The sequence below is a fragment of the Phocoena phocoena genome, chromosome 9 (genome assembly GCF_963924675.1).
Source record: "Phocoena phocoena chromosome 9, mPhoPho1.1, whole genome shotgun sequence".
Classification (NCBI taxonomy): Eukaryota; Metazoa; Chordata; class Mammalia; order Artiodactyla; family Phocoenidae; genus Phocoena; species Phocoena phocoena.
Genome location: NC_089227.1, coordinates 7,336,960 through 7,352,436, shown reverse-complemented (window position 1 = coordinate 7,352,436; position 15,477 = coordinate 7,336,960). Strand labels below are relative to the sequence as shown.

Sequence of the window (15,477 nt, the reverse complement as noted above, 5' to 3'; positions counted from 1 at the left end):
AGCCCGTACATCGCAACGAAGACCCAATGCGGCCAAAAGTAAATAAATAAATTTATAATTAAAAAAAAAAACTAATCAGCTGTAGTTCATTCAAGGTTGTCATGTTCTAAAAAGTCACCATGACACTGGCCGGCCTTCTTGTGCCTATGAGCAACAGCCACTGTAAACAGAAATCACTAACAAAAAGAAAAAAATGTGGCACTAAAAGAAATATACCTTGAAAAGGACACCTGTTTATTGATACTATTAGTCTGAAGCCTGAAACAAGAAGGCACCTTGTACAGCCTCAGCTGGTGACGTTCCCACAGGCAGCTCAAAATTTTTGCCCTTCTGCGCACATCCCTGGACAACCACGGAATCACAGTGAGTGTTAATTTGTGGATTACAAATAAAGTTTAGTAAATAGGCAAGTTTGCAAACATAAAATCCACAAACAATGAGGTGTGACTGTAAGTTAATCTTTTTAAATTTGTAGGTGATTCAATCTTCGATTCACTTAAGAACTATCTGGAAAACTTCCCAATTCTAATGTCCCCATATTTGTCACAATAACATTATGAAAAGAATCATAACCACAGTATCCAGTCATAGTTGTAAGCTTATGTGATATCATTTTTTTATACCAAGGGTGCCTTATGCTCCTTGGGAAGCGAAGCCCTGGAGTTCTCCTTCCTCTGTGTGTTTTTTTTTTTTTTTTTTTTTTTTTTTTTTGCGGTACACGGGCCTCTCACTGTTGTGGCCTCTCCCGTTGCGGAGCACAGGCTCCGGACGCGCAGGCTCAGCGGCCAGGGCTCACGGGCCCAGCCGCTCCGCGGCATGTGGGATCCTCCCGGAACCCGCGTCCCCTGCATCGGCAGGCGGACTGTTAACCACTGCGCCACCAGGGAAGCCCTCTCCTTCCTCTTTGGAAGGTAGAGGCTGACAGGTTGATGCTGCCACGCTTCCTTCTGAAGACATGCACTGTCTCTGCCAGAGCTTTGTTTCCACCTGAGGACTTCCGACGCCATGCACTGAGCCGCTTGGAGCGTTTTCTAGACAGAGACCCTGAAGAAGCTGGCTCTGTGTTCTAGAAAGCGGACAAAAGGACTACAACATCGTCTCTGCAGGAGGGAGAGGACAAGGGCATCAGGAGGTGAAAGACTGTTCCCAAGAGGAAGGGATCTCGGTGAGGCAGCCCAGCCCCACCCCCTCTCCGTCCCCCTAGGCTGCAGCGTCCTCAGTCATCCCCACGCCCAAGCTCGCACAGCCCGCCAGGCGCTCGCTCAGAGTGGCCGCACCCCTGGAAGACATCTCCTCGTAGAGCTGGTGCTCAAACTTCAGCTGACAGCACAGTCACTCGGCAGGCTTAGGAAAAGAGAGATCTGGGGTCAGGGGTGGGACCAGAGGATTTGCGTTTCTAAGTTCCCAGATTCATGCTGCCGCTGTTGTTCTGAGATCACACTTTGAGAACCACTGACTAAATAAACTATCTGTGCATTGCTTGGTTTGGACTAAAACCTTGTTATCACATACTCTGCTGGCTTTGCTAAAGCAACCCTCGCTGTCGTTTTCACTCAGTCCCCCAATCTCCCAATCACATTCGGAATGACCACTGCAGCAGTGTTGTCAGCCTCTACTTGAATATCCCCAAGGACAGGGAGCTCACCGCCTCATCCACTTCCAAGTCCATTTTTAACTCTTAATTTCCCAAAGTCCTTTGTCACATTGAGTCTAAATCTGTGCTCACTCAACGTCTGTACCTCGGCCACGAGCAAATCATATTGAAGTCAATCCCTCTGGGGAGGAAGATGTATGATTTTCCCAAAGAGAAGAGTAAGAATGCACTTGGCTAGTTTGAAACGAACTTCATGTAGAATGGTCGCTTTAAAAAGGCTTTATGCCATTTTAGAAAACAATGTATCTATCACCTCTGTGTCCTGTGCTGACGAACTCAGCAGGTTTTCAGTGAAGCATTTCATCAAGCAGACACAGTGTCCTTTCAGATGTCAACTAGTCAGGAGGCCACACTGGCCGCTGGCGGGCAAGCCTTGAGCCCTCAGGTACTGGAAGATAACTGGGCAGGATGGGGAGCTGGCAGCGGATCTCGAAACATGGTGGGCGAATCATATGATGAAACAGTTACTGGCCACTGGGTCTCAATCACCAGCCCACCCTGAGCTCTGTGCCTATATTACTTGCGTCCTGCACTATAACCCTGGGATGTGGAGACCAGGGTCCTGAGCTTCAGGTACCACCGGCTTCCAATCCCTGCAGCTCCTCACTGAATCACTGTAAAGCCAAACCCAAACGTCACATCACTCGATCTGACAAGGATTTCAGTACCTTTGGAATGAAGACTTTTTAAAAAATACAACAAAATACCAGTATCATTAGCAATTTGTTCCTTAATGTAAGCAAATACGAAATCATGTTTGTACACAAATATGGAATCAATGTTCAAATGTCCCTGTCTCACAAGTTTTGTTGCGGTTTTGTTGTTTCGCGGTCTGATGGTTTGAATCAGGACCCACATCAAGTCTTACAGTGTTTACTTAACCTGTCTCTTCATTTCCTCGGAGGAGCACAGGTTCCTCCTCTTCTTGCCGTGTATTTGAAAACAACTGGGCTTCTTTTTACCCAGTAGAATTTCCCCGTTCTGATTTTGCTGACCCCTCTGGAAAGATTTTTCAGATCGCTCTGGCCCCGTATTTCCTGTAAGCTGTGGGTGGGTCTGGGCTTGGTGTGATTCTGGTTTGATTTCTGCCGGGGACTCGGCCAAGAGGCGGCCTGTCCTTCACATGAGGCCCACGTGACCCCAGCAGCTTCCTTTTTGTGAACAAGGAGGTTACAGAAGGTCACAGCCTAGAGCCAGCTGTTCAGTTGTTAGTGGTCTGAAACATGGCCCGTTCTAACGCTATCATTTTCTCAACATTTGTTAGCGGAATTCCTCACCAAATTAAACTTCCTCCCTTCATCTATTTTTAACTCTGAGGTACAGTTCGTACAAGAAAAGAAGGTCCAATGCTTGACCGCTCCTCCTCTTCCGATTTCACAAGTTGGTCCCCTAACGTCTCACCAAGGGTAACTAACAAAGTTTCGCTGCTTGTTTAAGTAAGCGCTTTTTAAAGTCCGTCGTATAGGTCAGAAAATGACGTCTCGAAGTCACAAAGCTAACAGCCGTTACAACGCCGATTCGGGAAATGTCTGCACTCGGGGGATCGCTCCAGACCCAGTTCCGGAGACAGGCCCCTGTGTCCCAGCGTTCCTTGGGTCCCAGGAGAGGGCCGGGGAGGAGGGCCCTAGGGCATATAGAACTTGGAGAAGAATCTGACTCCACACCCCTGGGCTCCCGAAATGACAGCCAGGGTCACTCGCCCCCCTGCCATTGCTCCCGGGCAGAGACTTAAACTTGGGGGAGTTTGCCGCTGTGTGCATTTTTTAAGGAGTACTCCTCTTGCAGGTAAAAATACACTCAGGTAATTCAAGTGCTATGGCAACATGACGCTTCTCCTTCGTCCCAATCCGGGGCATTAAAAAAATAAGCAGTTGTTTTTCCCCTTCAATAGTTACTGCTATTTCCACCACTGATCACACAGGACCATTGTCTTCAAGCATCCCTCCCACACTTAAAACCTGTGACTGCTGCGGAACCAGTGTCATAAAAGAAAAGAAACAACACTCAACCTGCGTTTTCTTATCCACTGCAGACTTCCAGCCTTCGGACCAGGGGACACCCCAGTCATTCCTTGAAAACATTTCCCAAGGCCCTTCCCTGGGAAGGAGCTGTCACGCTGGAAGCTGCAGGCCCTGGCGAGCTGACCGCTGTCACCCCAGAGCGCTGGGCACGGGGGCCCAGGACGAGGATGGACATGGATGATGGGCAACCCGAGCCAGAGTGGTGGCGATGCCACGCCGTGTGTGCCACACCTGGCGGTGGGTGTGCAGGGGATGCCGACGTCTGACACAAGGACGGGAACAGACACGGGGAAGCGATCGCTGGAGTGACCGTCTGCAGCCGAGGTGGGTTTTAATCTTTAGCCGGGCTCCATGCTGCCCTGGATGCAAGCTGACCCTGAGTTCACATGTCCCCTGCAGCCTTCTCGTCACACCTGCAGGCGGGCCTGGCGGCCAGCAACAACACGTAGCCACCAGCTTTCAGACCCCAGCTACAAAGGGGGTGGCTTATGGTGGGGGGTTTTCTTAATTGTCCCTCCTTCTCAGAAGGTCCCTGAACTGAAACTTAAGGAAAGGCTCCTGGTGGCCGACCTGGAGTTCCCACTAAGGAATTGCAAATGCCGGGCCTCTTCACCGGGCCACCTTCCCAGAAATCCTGACAATTCCACCGGCAAAGGTGAACAAAGCCAGGGGCCTGGACGTTATTTCAGGTGAGGGAGGGAACGGTGAAATCAAAGCTAGTGTAGACTAGCTAGTGTAGACCCAAGTTTGGGTAAGGAAAGGCTGGAGGCAAGTACCTCCTTCCTGGAAATCTACGGGAACCCACACCCAGCTGTGGGGATGGCCCAGGGCCAGGTTTAGGAGAGGTGCTGACGGCAGCTGCAGCCAGAGGCCGGGCAAAGGTCAGGGCCCCCTTCCCGGAACGCAAACTGGCTGAGCTCTGACCAGTCTGGCCTGGGTCCCGCTGATTCCTGGAAGGAATGGAAGGGGGTCTTCCCACTCCCACTGCGGCCTCACCCTGACTTAATGCCAGTCCAGCACCCCAACCTTCACAAAGGACTGTGAACTGAGAAAAGTACAACAAATGAGCAATTGAGAAATGAAGTAACGAAGTCATCAACCCAGCCCAGGAGCCCGGCCTGCTCTGAGATGCCCTGGAGGGGCCGGCGGGCATCTGGATCACCAGTGCACGGGAACCTCAGCAACAGGGAGCCCCCGGGCCGCATCTCAACTCAGTTGTTCAGCTTTTCCTCAACACTCCTCACTCTTCCCCCAAGTTGTAAACCCCCGGGCACTCCTGTCCATCCGTACTTGCCGAACACACAGAAGCAGCCAGCGTGTGCCCCCACTCGGGTGCAGGAGCTGCGGAAATAGGGCGTGAGGCTGTCGGCGAGCAAACACAGAGCCTCCAGCAGCACCGCAGGGCTAGAACACCCTGCCTCTCCAGCGGAGATGGCGCCACAGCTCTGGCCTCACACCTGTCCCTCCACTTCTAGTTCTTGCCCCAGCCCCCCGAGTCCAGCTTCTCCCATCCTAACTGAGACTTACAGTCTCCACAGGCCCCTTCAGTGATCCTCCATGGGGCTCCTCAGATGACCCATCCCTGTGTAGACAGGTTACTTGGAGCACAGCTATCAGATGACTTAGTTTCAAGGTTAAACTCTGGGAATGCAGCATCGTTTATACTTCTATTTCTGGTTCTCACCCGGCTTTTACCAAAAACATAGATGTTAAGTTTGGTTCTCTTGACCGAGTGGAAGACTTGGACTTTGATCCAACAGGATTCTTGAGACTTTTTCTCTACTTCCTAAAGATCAGAGAGCTTAAAGAGCAAAGGAAATTTGCAAGTCTCTGTGGGCCTGAAACAAATTAATATCATTGTGATTCTGGTCAAATATGTTCTTATGAGATATACAGCCTCTGAAGGGGCAGCTGTGCGTCCCAACGTGTGTGTGCATGCAGTAAACAGCTGACTCAAATTTCAGAAGCTATTCTTATACAACCTCTTCTCCAGTGGGAGAGACCACAATGGCCCAGCAAGACAATAGGTGTGTGCGTGCCAGCCGCCAGGTGAGGGCCTGCACCTGCGTCCTTGCCGGAGGCCGGCAGTGCCCTAACCGCCTCCTGCACGTGGCCCCGAAAGGCCGAAAGGCAGACACACGGCCTCTTTCAAGGACGGCGGCTGCTCTGAAGAGAATGCACCTCTCAGACGCAAAGCAGCGCGGGGCTTCCGCAGGGCTGGATGCTCTGGGGAGGTGGCTGTGTGCTGCCCGTGGGTGCGACTCACACACGTGGACTCACAGTGTCCCAGCGAAAGCTGCACTGGCACCTGGGAAAGAGTTTCCGTTGGTGCCCCGATATGAATCCACTCCCTTGGGTATCAGTGGAAAGGCAAAGATAAAATGGAAGAACAAACAACACTGCCCCGACGTCAAAAAAAAAGCTGTCAGGCCGAGTACAGAGCTCCACGAGGCCTGTGTTGTGGAAAGATCCCACAATCAATCCACCGACCACCAGCTGGAGGCTCTCACGCCACCTACAGCCTGACCGCAGGCTCTTTTCCATGGGCTTACTGAGTTCCTCTAAGCCTCCAAACGAGGGATGACAAGAATCAAGGTCTTAGAAGTGCCTGTCAAGGTGCCATCACCCTCCCGCAGCAGAGGGCACGCTCTGGAACCGATCAAACTGGTTCTCTCCCAGCAGATGGCAAGAGAACCACCATCAAAAACAAAACACAAACAGCAGAGGCTGCGGGAACTGAGACCTGTTATCGCCCTCTTGAAATCACCGAACAACAAATGAGGCTTTTCCCCGCTCACTGTGTACTTTCCTTGTGCCAGAGCCGGAGTTAAGAATCTTCACACGTTATTTCATCCCGTCCTTATCAGCGAGCTGCGAGGAAGGGGGTCGTAGCCCCACTGTACCGAACAGGGAAGTGGAGCCCAGAAGCAAGAGGGCTCAGTTCAAGGTCACTCCGCTCTCCTGTTGTCACAGCCCGCGTGGGACCCTGACCTGACTCTAGCCCCACATAATCACTGCTGTATTCTGTGCTATACGTGCGTGTAGATCTATAGAAACATCTAGAACATACACATGACTCAGTCTTAAAGAGCCTGACCACCTCTCCCATCACTAACGATCATGGTTACCTAGAAAAACGGTGATGCATCCACTGTACAGCCCAGTAGACCACGTTCCGTGCAAGTCCCACAGGTATGACCCGAACAGGCAATAAAGCATTGGGTCCCCTTGCCTGTTTCTAAACGCCATGCCAATGGGTACGGCCACATAATGCCAACGGGTGTGATAAGCTGCCCTTCAGAGCTTGTATCCAACGTGCCTCTAAAACAATAATTCATCTCGATCTGGACACAGGCGGGAGCATTTCTGTGCAGCTGTGGTTCAGCACCTTTCCCAGACGCGGTCAACACCCTGCATAACTTCCCACATGGCACTTTCTCCACTGAGTTGCCTTTTCCCTCCTTGTCGATAAGGCACATACCAATAATGTGGTTTCCTTTTTACACTGGCTTCCAGGAATCTCGGAGGCCCGTTTGCACGTTTCATCCGCTCAGTTAACGTTTACAAAGGGAGGTTTGACTCCCAGACCCTTTTCTCAGCCCCACTGCCTGCCATTTTTAGTCGAACTTCACGCCCACTTTTTAAGGCATCGCAATAAAACAGAGGATCTGCTACCAGAAAAGGCCTAGAAAAACGAGCATGGGAAAAACAGCCAAGGGTTCAGAGCATGACAACCACATGAAGATTCCTTGATTCCTGTGTCCCAAACACCCCAGGTGGTCACAGAGGTGCCTTGCCCGGCAAAGACTCTCACAGAGCATAGCTTCAGCAGGTGCAGGGCACCTGTGCCATCAGAGGTACAGGAAGCAGGGAGGTGGGCGAAATCCCCACCAGGACTTTGGATTCTGTATATGGCGAAACCGGGGCCAAGGGCAAGGTGCCGCGTCCAGCCTGGGAAGCACAGAGGACGCACCTAGTAGATATCCTGGAGAAGGCGCCGGGGCACACCTGTCTCCTCTCCTCACAGGTGAGGCTGGGAAAGGCACACACTCCCCACACAGTGAGTCACTTCCAATTTGCAATAAGAGGGCTGTGGGCATCCTGTTGTCCTGAAAGTGCGCTGCGCCAGGTGTCCCGTAAGCTGCTGCCGACTCATTAACACCAGGCTTAACCCCCTCCAAGGGGGTAAGGAGGTGGGGGGCAAAGAAAACACCCAGAGGCACAATGACATTCAAAGAACATATCCATTTAAAAAGCAGACAAGAATAAAGATCTGCCAAAGTGAAAGTGTTATCACGGAGTTTACCTTCAATCTGATAGAAAGCAGGCATCGGTCAGAGCCTCTGCTCCAAAGCCACTGCATCGTGCCCTCCACAGACACCCTGGACACAAGTGCTTTGCCCACATCTCTATCACTAAGAAAATGAACGAGGAGCATCTTTGCATTACAGCAGGGGAAACTCGGGCTCAGGCAAATGAATCCCTGAAGTAATTATCGCTGATGGGAAAGGTAGTTCTTACAAAGGAGCGCGTGATTCACTCATCTTAAGGAAAGTGTGCAAACAGCTACTGCAAGGTGGTCCAGGGTCCCTACAGAGCTCTGTGAACAAAAGCTACAGCTCAAACAGAGAGAGAGGATCCTGGAGGAGTCGGGAGACTCCCCAAAGAGGGCACGGCAGGAAGGGCCCCAAGGAAATGCCAAGGACTTACCTGTTCCAGGTGGACTTGAGCACAGTGGGGACTCACCACCTAAAGAGAGAAGAAATACGGTAAACAGGTGGGTTCTCTCAAGAAAAAAAAAACGCAGTATCATGATCAAGTGAGGCTCCCAAACCTGAAACTACCTCTGACCACATTCACACAAAGTTTCGCATCTCAAGACAAAAAAGACCTAGCGTTTACAGAGTCCAGATTTTTGTTCACTTTTGTAAAGTCGGCATGCTTTTACAGAGAATGTCACGAAAACCATGGAGCCTCTCCCCAAGAGAAATGTCCATCGCTCATAAATACAGACTTCGTCTTTAATGTGGAAGACCGAGCAGACTCCCAGGCTAGGAACTTCTGACTAGGGCGAGCCCCTCTTCACCAGGTAGCAGGGGGAACGGGGGCCAGGAGAGGGAGCTGGGGGGGTCTTCCAGCTGCCCCAGGACCTCACAAACACGCTCAGGGCTCACGTTCTCTACAAAACAGATTGCCTTTTCTAGAACTATTTCCACAAGCGGAACCAAAACCAGAGTCTAAATGTCGACGTTTCACTCTAGGCAGTGGGGAGGAGTCCCTTGGACTCCACCCCGGGCCCCTGCAGATGTGACCACGTTAAGAAAGACACACAGGCCAATGTGATGAGGCCACAGCTGCAATCACGCCAGAAGAAACACAGTTACAGGCACCTGGGACAACAGACCCAGTGGAGATAAAGACCCCAGCTCTGGAGACCCCGTCTTGGGTGGGACTTCCGCTCCACCACTTCCTCGCTGTGGGCCCTTGGGCTCTAATCGCTCTGGGCCTTGGTTTCCCCATTGGAGAACTGGAAGTTGTAAGAGCCTGTGGTGCCGAGAACAGGGGCTGACACAGGGCAGCTTCTCCTCTGGGGAACACGGTGCCCTCCCTGAGCAGAAAGGGCTGTCAGCAGGTGAGGGAATCAGACCTGCTTCCTGCAGTTCTGGAAGGCCAAGATCCTGGCACCTGCAAGCAGGATTCAGCTCCCCATAGCTGCGTCCTGGCTCTCCTCCCTCCGGACCACGTGTAGCCCCATCCTCAAAGAGTTTTCTAAAAATGTGTAATGGCAGGAGAACTCCCAGGGATCTGACTAATTGTCCTTGTGGGTTGCAGTGGGCAGCAGTGCAGCCTTGGTTCTTGCCATGCCAACTATTTATAGTCCTCCAGCTTGTCTTACAAAGTTCCTTAAGGAGCGTGATACACACTCATTCATTTGTCTGGGTCATATTATTACTCCACCAGGATTCTGACTCATGTTCTCGTCTGGGACAGAGGCCCTCTCTCCTGGCACCCCATCTTCTTCCCCCGTAACCTGGCATACACTTAGCAGCCGCTCTCACTGTCCAGAATCACTGAGCTCATAGCTGCTTCACTTTACACTGGGAATTCTTAGGAAGCAGGAACAGTCTTTGGAAATCGAGGGAGCTACACACAGATGCACATAGGATGGTGCTGGCAGTCAGACAAGGAGCCCCTGTGGTCATGGAGCACGGTGATTAATTTTACCCTGTGTACAGTCCTCACGTGGTGCAGGCTTGTGTCCTGGGGCTTCACTAAACGCTTGACACACTGGTGAGAAGTGTGCAAGCCACCAGAGCTCCTGCCTTTGACAAATCGTTATCTGTATTCCACGCAATGGAATACTAATCCAGCAATAGAAGGAAGTGAGCTGTCAGGCCATGAAACGATATGGAAGAAGCTTAAATACCTATTTGCGAAATGAAAGAAGCCAATCTGAAAAGGCGGCATACTATATGATTCCAACTTTGTGACATTCTGGAAAAGCAAACTATGGGGACACTAAAAAGGTCAGTGGATGCCAGGTATCGGGAGAGGGATGAGATGGTGGAGCACGGAGAAGCCTTAGGACAGAAAAACTGTTCTTTGTGGTACTGTAATGGTGGGTGTGTGTCACTATACATTTGTTCAAATCCTAGAATGTATAGCACCATGTAAATTATGGACCTTGGTTAATAATGTATCAATATTGGCTCATCAAGTATAACAAATGTACCACACTAATGCAAGATATTAATAATAGGGGAGATTATGAGGGAGGAAAATGGGTATAGGTTAACTCTCTATACTACTTGTCTAATTTTTCTGTCCATCTGATACTGGCCTAAAAATTAAAGTCCATTAATTATTTTTCATTCATTGTCTGGAAGATGTGCTTGTTAAGAGAACAAAAGCAGGGCTTCCTGGTGGCGCAGTGGTTGAGAGTCTGCCTGCCGATGCAGGGGACACGGGTTTGTGCCCCGGTCCGGGAAGATCCCACATGCCGTGGAGCGGCTGGGTCCGTGAGCCATGGCCGCTGAGCCTGCGCGTCCGGAGCCTGTGCTCCACAACAGGAGAGGCCACAGCGGTGAGAGACCCACGTACCGCAAAAAAAAAAATAGAGAACAAAAGCAAAAGCCCTATGCAGTATCAGGAACTTGAGTTTTAAAAACAGCAACCACTAGGAAGACAGTCCAGAAGCCAGGCGTGTCCTGCACCTCCCGTGTCCCCTAGAGCCACATGAAGTGCAATGACACCGACCACCTGGCGTGGCCCCAGAATGTCATCCAGAAAACGAGAGAGAGCTCTGTGCTCTGGGGCTCTCCCAATCCCACCTCCCGGGACCACCACAATAAGCCCCACCTAGGGCTGACATCACTAAGCACCGTGCAGTCCGCACCCCAATCTTCTCATTTATTCTGAGTGCCTTCTCTTGCCAGGCGCTCGCTGGCCTTCACGGCAATACATTAGTAGAAAAACGGACAAGTCCTCAGGAAGGAGACACTGGCTAACACAAACTGCATAAACTGTACTCTTCATTGGGAAGTGAGCTGTGGCATGGGGTGCGGTAAGCAGGGCTCCCCAGTTCAGGGGAGCAAATGTCAAGCAGCAGCTCTCTGCGTTCCTGCCAGAAAAGAGCCTCTGGTCCAGGGAACCGATTACGAGCCCTACTGTCTGTTTTTACACGCTGCTGTGAAATGCAGACAGCAAATGTCTGAGGAAGGACCTTGAGTTAGAATGAACTTGCAAATGAAAATGCATAAGAAGTACCAACTCAGAGAAAAAGGGATGGTGGGGGGTGGGGGGCGGGAAGCAACCTGTCCGTACAGAGAAAACTAATGTTTACGTCAAGAACTGCAAACACCTACTTTAGTAAAGATCGTCATCAAGTCGACACACTGACATGTGTCCCTTCAAACCAAAATCCCAGGATGGGAACTACATGAAAACAGATGAGATTCTTCACGTACATTTCCTATTTCCTCCCTTCAAATAAGAAAGAGGGAAGCAGCTGACCACGGTCTGGCAGAACCACGGAGCAATCATGGTCAGGACACAGCACGTTCTCACGTGGACCACCCTGTCGGCATCAGAGAACGTAAGCACCGTGCAGCCTGACCAGAGAGACAGAAGCACACGGCTTCTCCGGAGGGGCTACATCCAGTGCTGGAGCCCACGTGGCTGCAGGCTCTCCACCGCCCCTCGGATCTGCAGACCCTGCCTGCTTTCCCCCTCGGGAGCTGCACGTCCTCGGGATGGAGCCACCAGGTAACCATACCGAGGGCTGCTGTCCCGGGTTCAGGTCGGGCCAGTGAGGGCGGTGCAGGCTCACCTGCTTTCTCTCCCCATCTCCAGGGCGTCCTCTGATCGCATCCCTCACAGGACCGTCTGGGTCTTCTATTTTCGTTTGACAAAAGGAAAGACGGTGGCTCTGGGTCATTTGCGGGTGGCCTTGGACATCCTCAGCATGAAGGAGCTGGTGCCGCCTTAGCATTCGGCCTCCGCAGGGCCAGTCCCATCTCACTGATGGAGCTGAAAACCGAGCAGGCCCACAACTCCCTGAGGGCATGGCCAGCGCGTTTTTTCAGAGGGATCTGGCAGTGCCCCCCCCTCGCCGAGCCCCTTGCCTGCTCTGTGAGGTGTCCTGAGCCAGTGGCAGCGGAACAGGGCTGCGTCACCTCCGGTAGGGCAACCCCCCGGGGATGCCTGCAGCTCAGTCACAACTGGGCCAGGGCACCCGCAGGTCCTTCTCCCCGGCCCTGCACAACCCGGGGAAGCTGGTGAGCGTCCCGTCAGTGCCCCGGGGCGCTGAGTCCCAAAGAGGCCGGGCCACGGATCCTTCCAGGGAGGAGACACGGCGGCCACAGAGGTCAAACTCCACATTCCTCTCCTGATACAAACGGATCCCCTTTCTCACCGGAAGGAGCCCGGGAGCGAGGGGGGGGGGGCGGGGGGGGGACACAGGATGTGGGAGGGACAGGGCAGGAGGCAGAGCCAGTGCCCACTAGTGACTAAGGTGGCCCCAGAGGAGGCCCCAGAGGCCTGGCCTGTCTGGGCTCCAGGTAGGGCCGAGTCACCGTTACCAAGGGCAACCACAAACAAACAGGGCCGTGCCCAGCACACCTGGCGACGTGGCGCCTGCTGCCTGTTGGTATCAGCAACCTCTCCCGAAGCCAGTGGGTGGACAGGTGAGCAGGACAGAGGAGGGACGAGGGGGCCCTGCACCAGAAGTGACTGTGCCCCTGGGGGATGGAAGTGTGGGTGAGTGCGTGTGAGGGGGAGAGAGTGTAGAAGGTGAGTGTGAGCGTTGTGTGTGTCTACGTGACCGTGTGTCTGTGTAACTGAGTGTGTGAGTATGCGTGTGTGTACACACTACAAAAGCCCAGCCCTGCACTTCACTTCCCGGGGGGGAACCATGGTGCTTTGTCTGCGGCGAGGCTCTTTCTCTGGAGGGGTGAGGCTGCCTCTGACAGCCCACGGGGGCACCTCTACCTGCTTCTGGAGATTAATCTGGAGAGAGACTACAGCTCAGGTCTCCGCGTGCCTTATGGAGATTTGCTTCCCTTCTCATGAGTACCACGAAACGATGAGCTCAGCTGTGCTGTCATTGCTTCTTATTAAATTTTACTATGGACAAAGCCGTATAAAGAGTGACGTTTTCTCACCAGCTGCTCCAAAAACGCATGCATCCCTGGTGCCCTGCCTATCACTGTGTGCACAGAGTAGAGATAAATCAGAGTACAACCTCTTGAACCATCGGGGATCCCAATTGTGCTGAGTCCTGTGAATGAGCTCCACAGAAGCCCAGACATCAGTGCCCTAGAGCGTGTGGCACGTACCACATGTTCAGCCACTACCACAAAAGTCCCCGCTTGGTCTCTCCTCCTGCCGTTTACTTAACTCTGCCCACAGCAGAACCCCTCCAGTTCGGCATCAAGCCGGCCCGAGCAGATCCGATTCACGCCAGGATCTTGGAAGGGTGGGTAAGCAGCAGCTAATGGTTGTCAAAGTGCATCCTATAACTGCACACACGTGCAAAGGCAGAATGGTCCTCCATCACGGAAGTGCAAAGTGAGCAAACAGGGAGAAGACGGGGTGAGCCGACTTGCTCGCAGGGGGGCTGCCAGGCGGTCTGCTGAGCTACGTCAAGTATAAAGGCATCGCTCTGTGTACACGCTGCATCATTAAATATAGTCACTTCAGCACAGTAATTTGAATTCTAACACAGACTGTGCAAACTCTGCAGTAAAGCTTACCTCTGTTTTATCTTTGCAAAGGTGATTCTTTACAAAGGAAACTCACAGGGAGATCAAGACTGAAGCACTTTCTTTCCCACATCAGCCTGTTAAGTCACAGGCCATCTTCTCCATCTCGGGCTCTGAGCCAGGAGCCGGAGGAACGGGTACGGACACACTGGCCATGGGGATGTCACACTAATGGGCGGGGGAGGGTGACACTTCCCTCATCTCTGCACAGAGCAGCAGCCTGGTGGGAGGAGGGTGGGGCCTTTCCTCAAGGGACAGAAACTTTATCATCACCTTTATCTTGTATTATGTACAGCTTTTACTTCTTGCATTTTATGATACTGATCAGTGAAGTAGCAAGGTGTTTTATGTGCCCATCACAGATGACTGAGTAAAGATAAAAGTTCAATTATTTCTATGACCCCATTTATTATAAATAGGGGGTAGAATAATGAGAAGAGGAAAGCCCGCCTCTGCCCTAGTGCTCACATCATGAGAGAGAGCACGTCTGCTTAAACATCAGCTGTCTTAGTGGCTCAGTATGCCGTAACTAACACCACAGCCTGGGCAGCTTAACGCAACAGAAATGTATTTCCTCAGTTCCGGAGGCTGGAGGTCGGAAACCAAGGTGTTGGCGGGGCTGGCTTCTCCAGATTCCTCTCTCTTTGGCGTGTAGAAGCCACCTTTTCTCCTCACCTGGTCTCCCCTTTGCGTGATCTCTTTTTTTTTTTAAATAAATTTATTTACTTATTTATTTATTTTTTACTGTTGGCTGCATTGGGTCTTCTTTGCTGCGTGTGGGCTTTCTCTAGTTGCCGCGAGAGGGGGCTACTCTTCATTGCGGTGCGTGGGCTTCTCATTGCGGTGGCTTCTCTTGCCACGGAGCACGGGCTCCAGTAAATGTGGCTCGTGGCCTCCAGAGCGCAGGCTCAGTTGCTCCACAGCATGTGGGAACTTCCCGGACCAGGGCTCGAACCTGTGTCCCCTGCATTGGCAGGAGGATTCTTTTTTTTTTTTTGCAGTACGCGGGCCTCTCACTGTTGTGGCCTCTCCCGTTGCAGAGCACAGGCTCCGGACGCACAGGCTCAGCGGCCATGGCTCACAGGCCCAGCCGCTCCGCGGCATGTGGGATCCTCCCGGACCGGGGCACGAACCCGCGTCCCCCGCATCGGCAGGCGGACTCTCAACCACTGCGCCACCAGGGAAGCCCCTGTGTGATCTCTTCTTGCAAGGACACCAGTTGTATAGGGTTAGGGCCCACCCATACCATCTCATTCTGGGGGTTGGTGCTCCTACCTATGCATTTGGGGGATGGGCACACATTCAGCCCGTAGCATCCACCATCAAAGGCCTGAGAGGGCCACACAGGCCATTCTCACAAGGTCCTCCAGGCAGATTTGGGCAGGTGGCCTGTAAATGCTCCTCTGGGGTCTCGGAGCATCTGGGGCAGGGGAGCTCCAGCGAGAGGTCCAACACAAACCTCCTAAGAACAACAGAACCCATGCAAAGGGATGGCTCCCAAAATGCCGACCTTCCAGGCTTTATTAACTTTTTTGCTTCC

At 52.3% G+C, this 15,477-nt stretch overlaps 1 protein-coding gene across 1 annotated transcript in view; it reads right to left on the bottom strand.

The window, feature by feature from the left end:
* The window catches only part of TNS3 (tensin 3), a 188,087-nt gene that overhangs the window by 139,873 nt on the left and 32,737 nt on the right, over positions 1 to 15,477 (bottom strand). The window contains exon 4 of the mRNA XM_065884480.1: positions 8,386 to 8,424. Within this exon, the coding sequence (XP_065740552.1) occupies positions 8,386 to 8,424 (39 nt within the window). The remainder of the gene's footprint in view (positions 1 to 8,385; positions 8,425 to 15,477) is intronic.